The sequence below is a fragment of the Lathamus discolor genome, chromosome 15, assembly GCF_037157495.1.
Source record: "Lathamus discolor isolate bLatDis1 chromosome 15, bLatDis1.hap1, whole genome shotgun sequence".
Taxonomy (NCBI): Eukaryota; Metazoa; Chordata; class Aves; order Psittaciformes; family Psittacidae; genus Lathamus; species Lathamus discolor.
Genome location: NC_088898.1, coordinates 9183010 through 9199005, shown reverse-complemented (window position 1 = coordinate 9199005; position 15996 = coordinate 9183010). Strand labels below are relative to the sequence as shown.

Sequence of the window (15996 nt, the reverse complement as noted above, 5' to 3'; positions counted from 1 at the left end):
CCAACATCTACACATGCTGTGGGCATCCATGGGGGAGCTGAACTCAGACTTCATAAGTGAGCTCTCTTGTCTTAATTTGCTGATAAGACCAAGGTAGTTCCATCTCTCCTACACATTGTCCTCAGATTAAGCCTTTTCCTGTGACTTGAATACACATAGTACAAAAAGAACCAGTGAATTAGAGGATTGCTTCATTTCTGTGTCCTCCAAAGCAATGGGAAACACACTCTGAAGCAGCAAAAATGGGTTTAGGAGTTATTTATTTATTACATTTTGCTTTTTGTCCCCATTCTCCTTTCAGCAATCATCATTTTACCAGCTCCTGCACGCAGGCTGGCCGGTGAGTATCGCTGCCAAGTACCTTAACCTGTGGTTTGCGTTTTCTCTCGGCTTGGTCAGCTGCGTTTTCTTCTCTCCAACCCCTTTCCCAACAAGTTGTGCTTTACCAATGTTCTTCTCTTTCAATTCAGAGGAAACCCGGAGCCCCGGGGCCACCAGGGCATCCAGGGAGAACAGGAGCACCTGTAAGTAAGAAATCCCCATGTCCTCTGTGTAGCTGGGTGATGCTTGCTGCCCTGGGCAAGGGGCAGAGTCCATGTTCCCAGTCACTTGCACTGGGTTGCCGTGGAAAGGGTCTGTTTCTGGTGGCTCCTGGAATGCTGCAATTAAGGGCTTTGGAATTGGGTTTCAAAGAAGCCCCATTGCGTGTCTGCTTCCCACCAGAGTGCAGGTGATGGGTGACACCAGACTCCCTGGGTTGCGTTGGCAGACGCAGCCTGGCTCTGCCAGCTGAGTGATGCTGGCTTATCTTGCCATGGGAATCAGGTTCCTGCCCTGTGTTTGGATGGGGATAACGTGGAACCCTCCCAGAGGCACAAAACCAAGCCAGGGAATGGCTGATGAAGCACTTGTGTGGGGCCAGCTGCAGGCTGATGGCTCTGCAGCCCCCGGGATGCTGGGTCGTGCTTTCTCCCCATCACCCCCGCTGGCCTCAATGGTGTGCAGCAAAGGAAATGAAGGCAAAACTCCCTGTCCTGACCTTCCATAGGGCATCATAGAAAAGAAGGAAGTGGATCTGTCACCACCTCCAAACGAGCCCTGGCCACAGAGCCCACAGAAGTGGTCAGGGTGTGCTTAGGGATGCAAATCCTCTGCTCTGCCCTGCGTGAAGCTGCCTCCGTGCATGTTGTCCTCCCATGATGGCCTCCGCGCGCCGCTCTCGGCATGGGGTGGGATGGGGGGGAACACGTTTGGTGACTTGATCCCTGTTTGTGCACAGGGACCCTGCGGAGATCCAGGGGAGCCGGGGGAGAAAGGCCGCCGGGGGTACACGGTGAGTGTGGTCCTGGGGAGGGGGTGCGGGGAGAGCCCGGTTTGGAGAGGTTCAATGTGTGGCTGTGCTGGGGGGTGCTGGGAGACCCTGCCCCTCTTGGATCAAGTGCTGGAGCTCCGGGTGAGGAAGAACTGCAACAGGCGGGTTTGGTGCCTGCTTGGGAGCTGGGCAAGGAAACGGGTGCCTGGTTTGAAGGGTTGTGGGAGCACAAGCTCATGGCAGAATTCCGCAAAATCCCAGCCTCGTTTGTGTTGGGAGGTTCCTTAAAACTCACCCAGCTCCAACCCCTGCCACGGGCAGGGACCCCTTCCACTGGAGCAGCTTGCTCCAAGCCCCTGTGTCCAACCTGGCCTTGAGCACTGCCAGGGATGGGGCAGCCACAGCTTCTCTGGGCACCCTGTGCCAGCGCCTCAGCACCCTCACCATAAAGAACTTCATCCTTATCTCCAACCTGGACTTCCCCTGTTTCAGTCTGAGCCCATCACCCCTTGTCCTGTCACTCCAGTCCCTGATGAAGAGCCCCTCTCCAGCATCCTTGTAGCCCCCTTCAGACACTGGAAGCTGCTCTGAGGTCCCCACGCAGCTTCTTTTCTCCAGGCTGAACAGCCCCAATGTTCTCAGCCTGTCTTCAGATCGCTCCCTGCCCTCTCATGTAGCCGGACACAAGCTGGCACAGTTGTCCCAGCACAGCTTTGTGTCCCCCAGCACCCCTCTGCCTCTCGCTCATTTGTTCTGGTTGCTGCTGGGCTGCTCCAAAGGGACAGCAGAGCCCATCCTGCTGCTCCTCATCTCCCTGCTGGAGCAGCCACCTTCCCTCAGCCCTCCAGTGCTCCCCACCCTGCACAGCATCTCCCAGCAACCTTACTTATGGCACCGTGGTCCCCTTGGCTCCCTCACAGCAATGACCTTCCTTTCCTCCTGCCATCGTTGTCACCATGGCTTCCTCCCCAAAACTGGACTTGCTTTTCCTCTGGCTTCAAAAGAGGAGCCAAGGAAGGCTGGGTTTACACAAACTGATGCTGAAGGCATCAGGAGCAGGACATGGGCTGGTTCTGGCAGCTGTGATGGATCTTTGAGTCTCTAAAGCTATGGCAAAAGCTAGCGTGGATTCAGGCACTGTGTGTCTGCTCTCCATCACACATCCTGCTCCTAGCGTCCTGTCCCACTGCCCTGCAGCAGGGATGCACCCCAGGGATGCTGTTTTACCAGCTGCCAACATCTGGAAGGCGTCACTGGGCCTGTTAAGCCAATTGAGTGTAAACACTGGAATCTGTCAGTGCAGCTCAACCAAGAGGTGCCAAAGCTTTTCTCAGTCTTCACATAAACAGGATCTGGGAGGGGAGTCAGCAGTTTGGGGGGGATTAGCACAGGAATGGAAAGGAGCAAATTCTTTCCACCCACCACAGCCCTGACGGCTTTGGGTTGAGGGGCTGTGTCATGGCCACAGCCCTGTCTCCATCCCCCTGCTCTCCTGCTCTTGCTTTGGCATCTCCTGAAGGCTCTAAGTGGCAGGTTTCCAACCAGGAAACTCAGCTCAGTTTTGGGCTCAGCTCTTGACCAGCCTGGGCTGGGTTTTGTTGAGGTTCCCATTTCTAGACCTTGGGCCAAGAGATCTTTGCTGCCTGTTGAGGCTCCAACAGATCTCCACTCTCTGCTCTCATTGACCAGGGGATGCTGATGGGATGACAGCGGGGGTGAGGAAGAGGAGGAGGGATTTCATCCATCTGCATCAGCCCCTGCGCACACGTTGGGTTGGGTTTGCCCATGGCGTATTCTGCATTTACTGAGGCTCCCCTGCCCCAGAGCACAGCCGAGGTGCAGTGCAACCCAGGTCTCCTTCCTGTAAGATGCAAAGAACAATATTCCCCAATTGCAAAGCACAAAGAAATATTCCCCAAAGCCAGGACTGGATGTGGAACGGTGCAAAAATGCTGCCTTTTGGGCTGGTGCCTCAAACGTACATGGCCACCAATAAGCTATGGGGATGAGCATGGCTGTTTAAGATGCTGAAGGCCTTGGGCAGGGAGATGGCAAAGCAAACCTGCCCCAAACAAGCTGTTGTATTTTCACAACCACATTCCTCACTTGCAGCTGCACCTCCCTTCAGGCTCGGACTTTATAACCTAAAACAAAGCCCGGTTTTCAGACTTGGCCAAATGTCCCTGAGTTGTTGAGAAATCCAATCAAAGGGATTTGAAGGGAAATCTCCTTGTGCCAAACTGCTTTATCCTGCCTTAATTCACAATTGCCAGTGAGCTAAAGGGTAAACACAGGCTACACTTAAGCTTTAGCTGGGGATGCCCAGCCCAGAGAAATCTGCTTAGGCTCTTGCATCTTTGGATGCCAGAGAGGGACTCATCATCAGGGCCTGTAGGGACAGGCCAAGGGGAATGGCTTGAACCTGCCCGAGGGGAGACTGAGATGAGCTCTTAGGCAGAAGCTCTTCCCTGTGAGGGTGCTGAGGCGCTGGCACAGGGTGCCCAGAGAAGCTGTGGCTGCCCCATCCCTGGCAGTGCTCAAGGCCAGGTTGGACACAGGGGCTTGGAGCAAGCTGCTCCAGTGGAAGGGGTCCCTGCCCATGGCAGGGGTTGGAGCTGGAGGAGCTTTAAGGTCCCTTCCAACCCAAACGAGGCTGGGATTCTTTGATTCTGTATGAGAAAGCATCAGAAATGCCTTGGAGTGTTGGCTCCAGCGCTAAGAAGCAGATGGAGAAGGCTTTCACTTGACCACTTAACACACTGCTTCTTGCTGGCTTTCCGCTTCATTCCCTGCTAATTCTGGTTGGAGATCCTGGGCACATCCCCATCCCAGTGCTGGGATGCACAACGCTTCTCCCCCGGCCACCCGTCCCCATGCCCTTGTGAGGAGGCAGGGGCAGGCAGGGCTGTGTTTCACTTATTGCTGTCATCCTGATGTGGATATTTCACTTCTCCGTGCTGGGCTCTTCCCCCGCAGGGTGAAGCCGGGCTCCAGGGCTCTCCGGGACGCTCCGGTCACCCTGGCTTGGATGGCAAACCTGGGTTGGATGGGAAACCGGGGCCGTGGGGGATGCCAGGAGAGCAGGTGAGCCACAGGCGAGCAGGGCCATGGGGTGCCAGTGTTGGCATGGGGAAGCTGCAGCCCCAGGCCTGGATGGGGGATGCTGGCAGGGACTGGACCACGCTGAGAGGGTTGGGGCTCTCAGGAGCCCCCTGCAGCCTGCACTGGGGTGGCTGTGGGCAAAAGGCAGCAGCTCCCAGTGCAGCGGGGCTGGAACTGGGTATGGATGGGAAGCACTGGGCAGCCCCTCAACTGCTCTGCTCCTTCCTCCCTCTCCGCAGGGGCTGCAGGGCTTCCAGGGTGACCAGGGGCTGGCTGGGGAGAAGGGAGAAGAGGTAAGCGAGCTCTTCACTGCCCCTGTCCCAGTGTGGGCACTTGATGCCAACAACAAGAGCTCTATGTTCCTGGCTCCACTGGTACTGCACCAGCAGTGCCTGGTGCCCACATCACTGTGTTTCCAGGGGCTTGGCAGCCAGGATGTAAAATGTCCATAGAAAGACTAGATACTGGTGTTTTGTCACCTTTTTTTTTTTCCACTTTCTAAGTGTTCGCTATAATTTTGAGGAGATTTTGGGCTCCTCCTCAATCTGATCATTATGGGGTGTTTGAAACCCAGGGTCTTCCTTTTGAAACAGCAGTGCCATGTGGTTTATCATCTGTCTTTTCTGGCCCATACTTTGTGATGTTTGTGAGCATCACCCCAGCATCCATACAGAGCATCTCTTTCCCTCTCCGTGCTTGAGCACTTGGCAGCTGCCAACACAGGAAGCATTGAACCACCCATATGGGCCCATGAGGTTTTCTTTTCCTTCCCCACTGCCTAAGTGTGAAGCTCAGGGCACCCAGTGCCCTCCAGGGCACAGGCAATGGCCATGGCCCTGCCACAGAGCTGCCATGGGCGCCCCATCCTTGGCCCCGTTGCATGTGGTGCGGCACAGCACCAGCTTGGCACGCAGTGGGGTGGCTCTGTGCTGGGGACAAGCCAAGCTTCGCTTCTGGGGAGCCTCATTCAGCACAAGCTTGAGGGTTCCATCCCCCTGCAGCACCCCTTTGGGGAGCGCGTCAGCCACGTTTGGGGTCCTGATGGTCCAGCTCGGGCTCACACGTCCTTGTTGTTCCTGGTTTAGGGTTTCTTGGGTGACCCTGGACCGGCTGGGGAGAAAGGAGAGAAGGGAGTGAAGGTGAGAGGGTGTCTGCCTTGCTGTGTCCTTCCCTACCATGGCCCCCAGCCCCAGGCTGTGCTCTCCTCCATGGCTCAGCCTGCTCTTGGCTTTTCCAGGGGGTGAAGGGAGAAAATGGGCTGCCAGGTCCTGCTGGGCTTCACGTGAGTTAGCAGGGATGCTGGGGACGTCTCATCCCCACCGCGCCGGGACTGCTCCTTCCTCCATCCCCTTTCCTTGGTGGACACTCTGCTCCTCTGTGGTGGCCCCAAGCCCCGTCCCTGGCTCCAGCCCACGTTTTCCTGCCTTTGGGCACAGCCTGTGTTTTCCCTGCTCCTCGTGCAAGGGATGGGACGAAGGCGGGTGGGCACCTCACTGACCCCCGCTCCCGGCTTTTCTCCCAGGGGATGTCGGGTCTGAAGGGTGCGATGGGCTTCCAAGGCCCCGTGGGGCCGGAGGTGAGTGGTTTTGCTTTCTCTGTATCACCAGCCCCGCCAAAGAGGTGCAGGAACCTGCCGGTCCCCATTGGAAAGGTGGGGACTTGGCTTTGCTGGCCATTGCCACCCCTTTCTGGTTTGCCCTTACTAAAGAGGGAACCCTGAGAGCTGGACCTAAACTAAACCCCAAGAGCTGGACCTAAAACTAAACATCTGCATCTTTGTCCTGGAGGTGGCTCTTATTAATGGGGATACTGCTCCAGAGCAACCAGGAACGTTGCATGCTGATGACAGGAGCATCCCAGCTCATTCTGGCTGGCGATGGAATGAGTCACTGCAGAGCACATTGCAGGGGGTTCCTTTTAGGTGACCACCTTCAGCTGAGCTGAATTCCAGGTTGTTGCTCTCAGCACCCTGACAGCTTTAACTGCTGCCACATCTATGGGAGGCAGCCAAAGGGTCTTGAGGATGTATAAGAGAAATTGAAGTGGTTTGGGGGTGGTGAATGGAAGCATCTTCCAACATGAAGGGACAAGGGGAGCCAGGGAATGGCCAGGGAGCTGCTCAAAGGGGCATCATGTAGTTGATACTTGATGTGAAGACCAAAAGGAGAGGATCAGGACAAAGCAGGCTGGCAAACAGCATCCTTTCTGTCCTGCTGCAGGGAGAAGGTGGCTCAGTCGGTCCCCCAGGCCCTGCTGGCCCCAGGGTAAGTCACAGCTTTTCACTTCAAACCATTGCCAGATCATGGGTGCTGGCTGAGCTGGGGGAGATGCTGCCATTCAGGGGCCACCATGGCTGGGATGGGCCACCACGTCCTGCTTGGTTTCACTCCTTGGGCTGATTTATACCTGAGATGTGTCTGCTTAAAGTGCAGCCTCCTGGTAATGGGGAGCAGGGCATGGCAGAGGATAAATGGTGTTAAAACTCATGCACATTGGGAAGGCCCCGCGGGAGATGCCTTGGGGAGTCCCATCCCATCCTCTCCTCATGGTGCATGTGGCTGCAGGGCTGAGCACGCTCTCCTGTTGCAGGGAGATCCTGGTCAGCCAGGATCCGTTGGATGCCAAGGTGTCAATGGCTCTCAGGTGGGTCTGCCCCAGCTCCCATCCTTTGCTACTTGGGATGTCCCAGCCACTGCACTCATCCTGTCCATCCCTTGCTCTGTCCACAGGGAGAAATGGGTCCTCTTGGCTTGCCTGGCCCCCGTGGCCCCCAGGTATGTACATGAGCAAACCTCTTGGGGATGCGGGGTCTTGGGGGTGCCAGGATGGGGTCTGCTCACAGATCAGTGGGGCTCTGATCTCATTTTGCACGATGGGAGCAGGGCTTTGATTCTAACAGCATCTCCTCACCCCTGCTGCTTTGCAGGGACCACAGGGCTTGCAGGGCAGGCGGGGCCCCCCCGGCCCCAGGGGCACGCAGGTAAGTGGGTGCTGTCCCTTGTCTTTAAGCTGTGGGTACCTCCATTCACTTGCTAAGCAAGGAAGGAGCTGTGGGGTTTGCCCTCCCTGTGCCTTGCAAATGGCTGTGAAATCCTGGTCCCCAAGGGTCTTTGTGGCCCCCTGGGGGGGTGGGAATGGATGGGAAGGTTTGTGTTACATGGGCAGGGTGCTCGGGTGAGCTGACGGGGACGTGATCCCTACAGTGTGACAGGCAGCTCCTGGGGCCCTGGGCAGGGTTCCTATGGGCTGGGGTCTCATCTGCAGAGCGGGATAGTGAGCAGCATCCCAAACCACCCATCGCCTTTGCTTCTCCTCAGGGTCCAGCCGGGATGGAGGGATCTGCTGGTCCCAAAGGAAACCCTGTAAGAGCATCTTGCTGCCTCGCTTTGACTTTGTGGGGATGAAACCTGGGCTTGGAGGGACCTGAGAGGTGGGGTCGAGGTGTCCTGGCCCTCGATGTGGAGGGGATCAAGTGCTGCAGAGCTCCCCAATGGAGCCTGCAGGTCCCCAGCAGCCGGGGAGGGGACGCGGTGGGGATGGGATCTCTCTGCCCATCACGTGTGACCTGATGCCAGCTCTCCTCCTGCAGGGCACAGACGGTGTCCCCGGGGTGAGGGGACAGCAGGGACAGGAGGGGCCTGTGGTGAGTCCATGGGAGCGGGTGAGGGGGTGCAGGATGCTGCCTGACTGCGGGAGGATGCTCTGCTCCCCCCACACCCCCAGCTTCCTATGGCACAAGGGCTGGGGGGTGATGCCACATCCCCATGGCCACGCTGCTCATCCCCAAACCCCAAAGCTCCTCTGAGTGCTGCTTGCAGCGACCTCGAGTTGCTGCTTTCCTATGGGTTTATCAGCAGAGATGCCCCAGTGCCAGCCCTGCCTGTCCCTTCCCTGGTGCACAATTGGGTGCACCCAAGGGTGCTGAGCTGCCCTTTCCAATGGATAAGGAGGCTGGGGCAGCCTGGGCTTCCCCCCTCCTGCCCCTCAGCATCCCAACAGAGCATGGCCCCTGATCGTAAGGTCCTTTCCAACCCAAACCATTCCATGATTTGCTTCTCATATGCTGAACCCCCAGCGCATCACCCCCACGAGTTCCCCTTTGTAACCTGCATTTTGTGTCTCTCTGAAGGGGTTTATTGGCCTGCCAGGTTCCAAAGGCACCCAAGGAGAGCGGGTGAGTGATGCTCCCATGCCACCCTTGCTTGGGATGCAGCAGCACCGTGTTAGAGCAGCCCAAAGCTCCAGCTCCAAATCCTTTGCCTGTGTTTAGACTTGACTATGGAATAGCTGGCAAGTGCCACTGGGGGAGGCAGAGCTTTGTAATAAGGAGCTTTCAGTGTGTCCTGAGATGCTGTCTGAGGCACGAGGGAAGTGGGGCTGCTTTGGCCTGTGTCAAAGGCCACAGCAATGAGGACAAGGTGCTCGTCACCCTCGTGCTGTACCTGTGCTGCCACCACCCGCTGCTGCAGGCAGGGAGCTGGGGGGCACTGGCACAGGGTGCTGGGGGCACGAAGGGTTTGGGGGTGAAGGAACCAGAACCTCGAGACCCCCCCACTATGAGGAGATGCAGACGTACCTGCTCCTAGCTCTGAAACATCCTCTGGGAGGGAAGCCCTGAACTAAGCTGGGCAAAGCTGACTCCCTTTGAGGCCAGAGCCAGGTCACAGCACGCTTTGGTTGCAAGGAGGGGCACAACAGGGCTTCGTGATGCATCCTCCTCTCTGCTGCTCCTGCAGGGCTCTCGAGGTCCGATTGGAGCCAAGGGGGACCTGGGAGACAAAGGACACAAGGTACCACATCCGTGGGCTGGTGGGGGCATCCCTTTTGCTGTTCCAGCTGGTGGATGGGGGTTGCTGTGGTTGTTCAGGGACCAGAGGGCTTTTGCGGGCTGTAAGAGCTGGGCAGCTCAGGCTGTGCTCGATCCCACCCACCGCCACCCCTCATCCCTGTTCCCTGCTCTGGCTTCCTTTGGCTGTCCAAAAGTGATGTATTGCCCCATAGCCGCTGCCCCAGGGGTGCTCTTGAGGAGGGTTGTGGGGTGCTCACCCACAGCAGCCCCATGCCAAAGGCTGGGTGTGCAGAGGGGGCAGCAAGCGATGGGCTCTCAGGGGTTCCTGCCCTAGGAAGCGGCTGTTTCAAGCCCTGGCTGTGTCTTATTCCTCCAAGGGTCCATGTGGAGCACAAGGAGCAAAAGGACCCCCAGGGATCCGAGGCCAGGTCGGTTTGCAGGGCTTCCCGGGCCCCCGAGGAGCAGCGGGGCCCCAGGGACCAGAGGTAGGTGCTGAGGCTGGTGTGGGGAGGGGACAGCCCTGAGGGATGCTCATAGTGCACCACTCCTCACTTGGGCGATGGATGTTGTGTCTCGGTGCCTGCCCAGAATCCCTCTTTCCCAGTCCCAGCTCCCATCCAGCACCCCGGGCATCTCTGCCAACCTGCTCTGCCTCTCCCTCCTCCGGTGGGCTGAAGGCTCTGGGCTGTCCCCAGCTGAAAGCCCAGCAGGCAGCAGTGCTGGTCCTTCTGTGCTGGCTGGGGTGGTGGGAGCCGGTGTGGACTACGGAAGCCCCTTAATGGCATCTCCCTCTGTGCTCTTTGGTCATGGGGAGCTTTGCTCCAAGAGCATCCCTGGGGTGCTTGACACCAACACAGCTTTGACTTGGCTGCACCAGACCCCTCCAGGTGCACCCCCATCACTGACCCCATCAATGTGAGGAACTGGTGAGGCTGCACCTCAAATCCTGTGTTCAGTTCCGGGCCCCTCACTACAGCAGAGGCATTGAGGTGCTGGAGTGGGGCCAGAGAAGGGCAACAGAGCTGGTGCAGGGCCTGGAGCCCAAGTGTGATGGGGAACGGCTGAGGGACCTGGGGGGTTCAGATGGAGAAGAGAAGGCTCAGGGGGGACCTGATGGCTCCCTACAAGTGCCTGACAGGAGGATGGAGCCAGGAGGGGCTGGGCTCTGCTCCCAAGGAGCAAGGGATGGGACAAGAGGAACCGGCCTCAAGCTGCCCCAGGGCAGGTTCAGATGGAGCTGAGGAACAATTCCTGCCCCAGAGGGTGCTCAGGCATTGGAACAGGCTGCCCAGGGCAGGGCTGCAGGCACCGGCCCTGCAAGTGCTCACACAGCGTGGAGACGAGGCCTCAGTGCCATGGGTCAGTGGTGGCCTTGGCAGCGCTGGGAAAGGTTGGACTGAATGAGCTTAAAGGGCTTCTCCAACCCCATTGGTTCTGTGGCTCTGTGGCTCTATGGAATGAGCACGTGGGTCCAGCAGCGCAAAGAGGGGGCAGCTTTAGGCAGGGGATTGATTTCCAGCAGGTCCAAGGGCAGCTCAATTCTGCTGCCTCTGCCCAAGCACCTTTGCAGGGTTCCCACTGCTCCAGGTCAGCGCAGGGATATTGGGAGCTCGTGGGATGCTCTCCTGACCTGATGCTCATCCCTGACTCCTGCCAGCTCTCAGGTCTGTGCTGCTGCTCTCAGCCCTGATCATCACCAGACACAGGAGCCGATCTCAGCAGCACCAGGGAGCCACGGAAACAAGGCACTGTATTTAGAGTGCCTCTTCCTGCTCTGCGTGCTCCGAGTGACCTGTCAGGATGGACAAGCCCAGCCACAGATCAGCCTTTGTGCCTGGAACCAAAGCCAGGCTGGCTGCGCATCTCGGTGGCTTCCAGATTCCCAGAAGAAGGAAAAGGGGGGATGATATTTTCCCACCCTCCATCTTGGTCTGCAGCATCCCCCTGCCAGTGCTGCCCTCCCCCTCGGGGGATGCTGGGGATGCCTGCCTCGATCTGCTCTCACATTTGCTATTCGGGATGAGAAGCAGATCCTCCAGCTCTCCGGGAGATGGAGATGCAGCTTGACTCCTCTGCTGCCGCACAGCACCGGGCTGGAGCTGGGATTTGGGCTGTAACGGAGCAGGCAGGGGCGTCCACGCATCAGTCCCTTCAATTGCCTTTCATTCCATCAGCAGGAACCAGAACTATTCATCTGGGTTGTTTTGGGCCAACACCGACCCACTGAGCTCCCCTGGCCAGTTTTGTAAGGCTCCAGGGAGACCTTAGAGCAGCTCCAGTGCCTAAAGGGGCTGCAGGAAACCTGGAGAGGGGCTTGGGACAAGGGCCTGTAGGGACAGGCCAAGGGAATGGCTTGAACCTGCCCGAGGGGAGACTGAGCTGAGCTCTTAGGCAGAAGCTCTTCCCTGGGAGGGTGCTGAGGCGCTGGCACAGGGTGCCCAGAGAAGCTGTGGCTGCCCCATCCCTGGCAGTGCTCAAGGCCAGGTTGGACACAGGGGCTTGGAGCAAGCTGCTCCAGTGGAAGGGGTCCCTGCCCGTGGCAGGAGCTGGATGAGCTTTAAGGTCCCTTCAACCCAAACCATGATTTTATGATAACTCTGGGGTCAGGGGAAGCCCCCATCCCCACCCCGAAGCTCAACTGGTGCCCCAGGTCACGTTGCTATTCAACTGGTGTCACCACCAGCCACACTTCTCCCCTGCACAAGGCAGGGATGGATGGTGGCTGGGGCAGCAGACAGGGGAGCAGGGCCTGCATTTACCCTGCTGACTCCTGTCCTCTCTCCTGGCAGGGGGAAGAAGGGCAGATTGGCCCAGTGGGGCTGAACAGCAGCGAGGGACCCAAGGTCAGTGCCAGTGTTCACTGTGGGCCCTGGTTCTCATGGGCTGTGCTCATCCTGGGGTGCAGGACAGGGATGAGGCCACCCTACCCATCAGCTCCAGCATGGGTCCCTCCAGCCAGGGCACAGCATCACGATCCAGCCTCTTGGCACCCTGCACCCCATGCACTGCATCCCTGCGCAAACAACAGCCATGCACTGACCTGCCAAGGTGGTTGGATGCATCCCTTTGGTGCTCACCATGGTGGAGACGCTGGGGGACACCTGCAGCATTGCCTAAAATGACTGTGCATCCCTCTGTGTGAATTTTAGGGAAGCCAAGGACCTGATGGCCCCAGGGGACCCCCAGGACCACGGGGAACCCGGGTAAGTAATGGGGCACTGATACTCAGCACTGCATCTTGGAGCATCTTTGGCTGTGGGAGACTGAAACCACTTTGGAGACCCCTCACTGGGTGGCTTGGGCTGTGTTGGGGCTGAGCCACAGCATCTCCAGGCACCAGTTTTGCCCCACGTCTGCAGGTTTATTGCTGGTAGAAGCTGGTTTTCTTAACACTCCTGTTTTGCAGGGCCGTGTGGGTCAGCGTGGGCTGGTTGGAGTCCCGGGGCTGCCTGTAAGTAGATGACCCATGTCCCTGTGGTGCCATTAGCACTGGTTTAGGGAAGCTGGTTCTTGGGAAGCAGCATCCTGGGATGTGGCTGGCTCAGAGCGGCTGGCTCTGCTTGGGAATTTGCGAAGGATAAGCTGGGAACAAGCAGCTTTTGCAGCCTGCATGGAGTGTTCTGACACCACAACTCCCCTCTTAACGCCCAGCATAGGAAATGCAGGAAATAACAGCTTTTAAAGCCAGCTCTGTCATCCAGAGTCGTGTCTGGTGAAGGAATAAATAGCTGGGGCAAGGGGTGGAAAAGCAAGGTCAAGGTGGTGGGAACGGGTTTCCTCCCACACTCGTGCTATTTCCCGGCGACAGCATCCGAAGGTGGGATGGAGCAGGGAGGAGCTGTGTGGGGATGAGCTGTGCAGTAATGAGCCCCTGGCTCGGTAGAGCAGCACCCTGGGGACCATTCCACTGCGGATGTGCCACCGTTCAGTACTGGAGGGAGGCTCTCGGGTGGATGATTCCTGCCATGGTCTCTGCTTTCCTGAGATGAGATTCTCCTTCCAGGGCTCGCGAGGCATCCCGGGAGCAGAAGGCACAGAAGGAAAGCCTGGTACACAGGTTCCCATCCTACACTCTGTACTTGACAAGGGCTGGAGCGGTGGGTTGTATTGAGACAGGGAGCTGAGCCCAATGGGGATGGGGGGAACATCCCAACCCCATCATCCCTATGGCCATGTGGGTCAAGGTCTTGACACTGTGTTGGACCTTGCCATGATGGCAAGGCACTGGGTTGCTGTGGTGGGACTGGGAGAGGCTGCTTCTGCCTCCCCATCCTCATCATCACCTGCTTGTCCTGCAGGGTCACCCAGGGACCATTGGCAGCGCAGGCAGGAGGGGAGCACCGGTGAGTAGAGCTGCATGGATGGCTGATTCCTGTTCCCCTTGCTCAGTTTGATCCCCTTGGGATGTGCCTCAAAAGCATGTGGGTGGGATGGAGGGCAAGAGGTGGTTTGGCCTGATGGAGCAAGATCAGCCAAAAGGTTCTCCTCTAGGGCAGGGACCTGCTGAGAATAGTGCTAGGGGGTGAAGGAGAAGGAATGGTCCCATTGCAAAATGATTTCTCATCCCTGATGCAGCTGTCCAAAGCAGGGCCAGCACAAAGCCTGGGCTGGTGGCAAGTTCTCCCTTCTGTAGGATTTTTGGTATCTGTTAATCTTTGTTCTGAAATGCAAAAGGAAATAAACCCTGGCACTTCCCTCTCTGGTTTGGGTTGGTGTTGGACCATGCCAGGAGACAGCATCTCCATCCCTCCTGCTTTCCCTCCATCACTCGTCTTCTGTCCTTTCCTGCAGGGTTCTGCTGGCTTGCAGGGGCCCTATGGGCACGCAGGACCTCCTGGATCCATAGTAAGGACACAATAATGTCCCTTCTGCATGAACTCTGCATTTTCTTAGGTGGGAAGTCAATAGAGCTGGTGCCACTGGTGGGGGAAATGAGACTTTTCCACCTTGGGAATGAGCAGGGAATCAGGGCATCCAGAGGACCTGGTCTTAATGTCTTGTTAAAACACATTAAAAAGACTCAATGGCAGAAATAGCTGGGGCAGAGCAGGATCATTTCCCAAGAGATTCAGCCTGTCCAAGGGACTTCACAGCTTCCCGGGGTCTCCATGGGGATGGCAGCCCCTGGAAACCCTTCACGCACCGGTGGTCCTGGGAGGGGATCAAAGCTTGCTCCATCCCAGGTGGAAATGGTGATACAGGTTCAGGAAGGACAGTCCCTTGTCCTCGGAGACCCAGAGCAGCTCCTGCAGTGGGAAGAGCTTCTCCCTTAGAGCCCGCTCTCGGCTGGGCTTCGCAATGATCCCAAGGGTGGAATTATCACCTTCCCTAGCGGCAACCCCACCAGAGAGCCAGCCATGGGGTGCTGATGTGCAGGAGCCGCCAGGACAGGCCATGGTGGCAGTGTGGACCAAGTGCTGCCCACCCCTGAGCACAGAGGCAGCAGTGGTGGCTTGGTGGGGCTGGTCTCATCTCAGCACCTCCATGACACCTCCTTCCCTAATGTTTCCAAAGGGCTCTCTGGGAAAACCTGGACCTGACGGAGACCCGGGTTCCCTGGGCCCAAAGGTGAGAGCTGGGGCTGGTTGGAGCAGTGATGGTGATGAACAGCCCTGAGAGGCTCTTGGCTCCCATGGGGACACACGGAGGGACTTTGGGAGTTCAGATGCGAACACCAAGGGTGAGAAGATGCCCGGGAGCATCCCAGGAGCAGAGGTTTGTTGATGCCTCCTCTTGCCTGGCAGGGGCTGCCTGGGAAGCCTGGCTCGGGGGGGCCACAAGGACCTGTTGGCACCTATGTAAGTGACAGCCCCAGGCAGCAGCAGGGCTCGGGGTGGCTCCCAAGGCTCCTGCAGTGCTGGGGTCCTGCCTTTCCCTGGGCTCAGCCTCAGCATCCTCCTCCTCCCAACCTCCTCACAACCCCTCTTAACACCACGCTCTCCCCAGGGCTACCCAGGACCTGCTGGTGACCGTGGGAGGCCAGGGCGCAGGGGGGACAAGGTAGGGCTGGGAGACCCAGCACCAGCACAGCAGTGAGGGGATGCGCAGGGGTGGGAGTTCAGCCTTTGGAAACAGGGAGCAAAGAAAATCTCTCGTCTCCTCACAGGGAGAAAGGGGAGCCCAAGGCCCACCGGGATTCCCAGGAAAAGCTGGCCCTAAGGTGAATGCTGATGCTGCCATCCCCATTAACTCCATCCCGCTGGAGAAGCGCTGAGCAAAGTCACCTTTGCTGGGCTGAGGATGGGAAATGGGAAATCTTTGCCACAGGCATCAATGGGCTGCACATTGGGGAGAGGGGAGCAGTCAGGGATGCGTGTGGGGCTCTGATGGTGCTTTCTTCCCCAGGCCCTGCCAGGTCCTCCTGGTCCACGAGGTCCTCCTGGCTCTCAGGTAGGGCTTCCTGTGCTTCCCAAGCTTGTCTTGCTCCTCTCCCTCTGCCTGCAGATGGGCAACACTCTATAACACACACCATGTGCTACCTATAGCATTGGCAGCATGGATCCTGGAACCCTTTGCAGGACCCTGGTCCTGCTTCTTGCTGGCTGGGTTTGTCCTGATGCTGCACAGACACCACTGAGGTGACCCAGGCACAAGTGGACGGTGCAAGGACACCCAGCTCGGGATCCCCTGTGTCCCTTTTCCATGACCATGCTGCTGAGCACCCTTCTTGTTTCAGGGCAGAATGGGAGACCCAGGTCCTCGAGGACTTCCAGGGCTGCCTGTAAGTAAGAAAGCTGTACCGGCAGAGATGCTCTGTAGGCTGAGATTGGGTGGGATGAAAGATAGGTGTCCC

General features: G+C 57.9%; 1 protein-coding gene across 1 annotated transcript in view; it reads left to right on the top strand.

The window, feature by feature from the left end:
• The window catches only part of LOC136022349 (collagen alpha-1(I) chain-like), an 83558-nt gene that overhangs the window by 56327 nt on the left and 11235 nt on the right, over positions 1–15996 (top strand). The window contains exons 11-35 of the mRNA XM_065695508.1: positions 302–340; positions 471–524; positions 1280–1333; positions 5937–5990; positions 6634–6678; positions 7004–7057; positions 7144–7188; positions 7341–7394; positions 7732–7776; positions 8004–8057; positions 8544–8588; positions 9151–9204; positions 9581–9688; positions 11993–12046; positions 12353–12406; positions 12610–12654; positions 13207–13260; positions 13502–13546; positions 13995–14048; positions 14718–14771; positions 14948–15001; positions 15150–15203; positions 15310–15363; positions 15549–15593; positions 15880–15924. Of these exons, the coding sequence (XP_065551580.1) occupies positions 302–340; positions 471–524; positions 1280–1333; positions 5937–5990; positions 6634–6678; positions 7004–7057; positions 7144–7188; positions 7341–7394; positions 7732–7776; positions 8004–8057; positions 8544–8588; positions 9151–9204; positions 9581–9688; positions 11993–12046; positions 12353–12406; positions 12610–12654; positions 13207–13260; positions 13502–13546; positions 13995–14048; positions 14718–14771; positions 14948–15001; positions 15150–15203; positions 15310–15363; positions 15549–15593; positions 15880–15924 (1317 nt within the window). The remainder of the gene's footprint in view (positions 1–301; positions 341–470; positions 525–1279; positions 1334–5936; positions 5991–6633; positions 6679–7003; positions 7058–7143; positions 7189–7340; positions 7395–7731; positions 7777–8003; positions 8058–8543; positions 8589–9150; positions 9205–9580; positions 9689–11992; positions 12047–12352; positions 12407–12609; positions 12655–13206; positions 13261–13501; positions 13547–13994; positions 14049–14717; positions 14772–14947; positions 15002–15149; positions 15204–15309; positions 15364–15548; positions 15594–15879; positions 15925–15996) is intronic.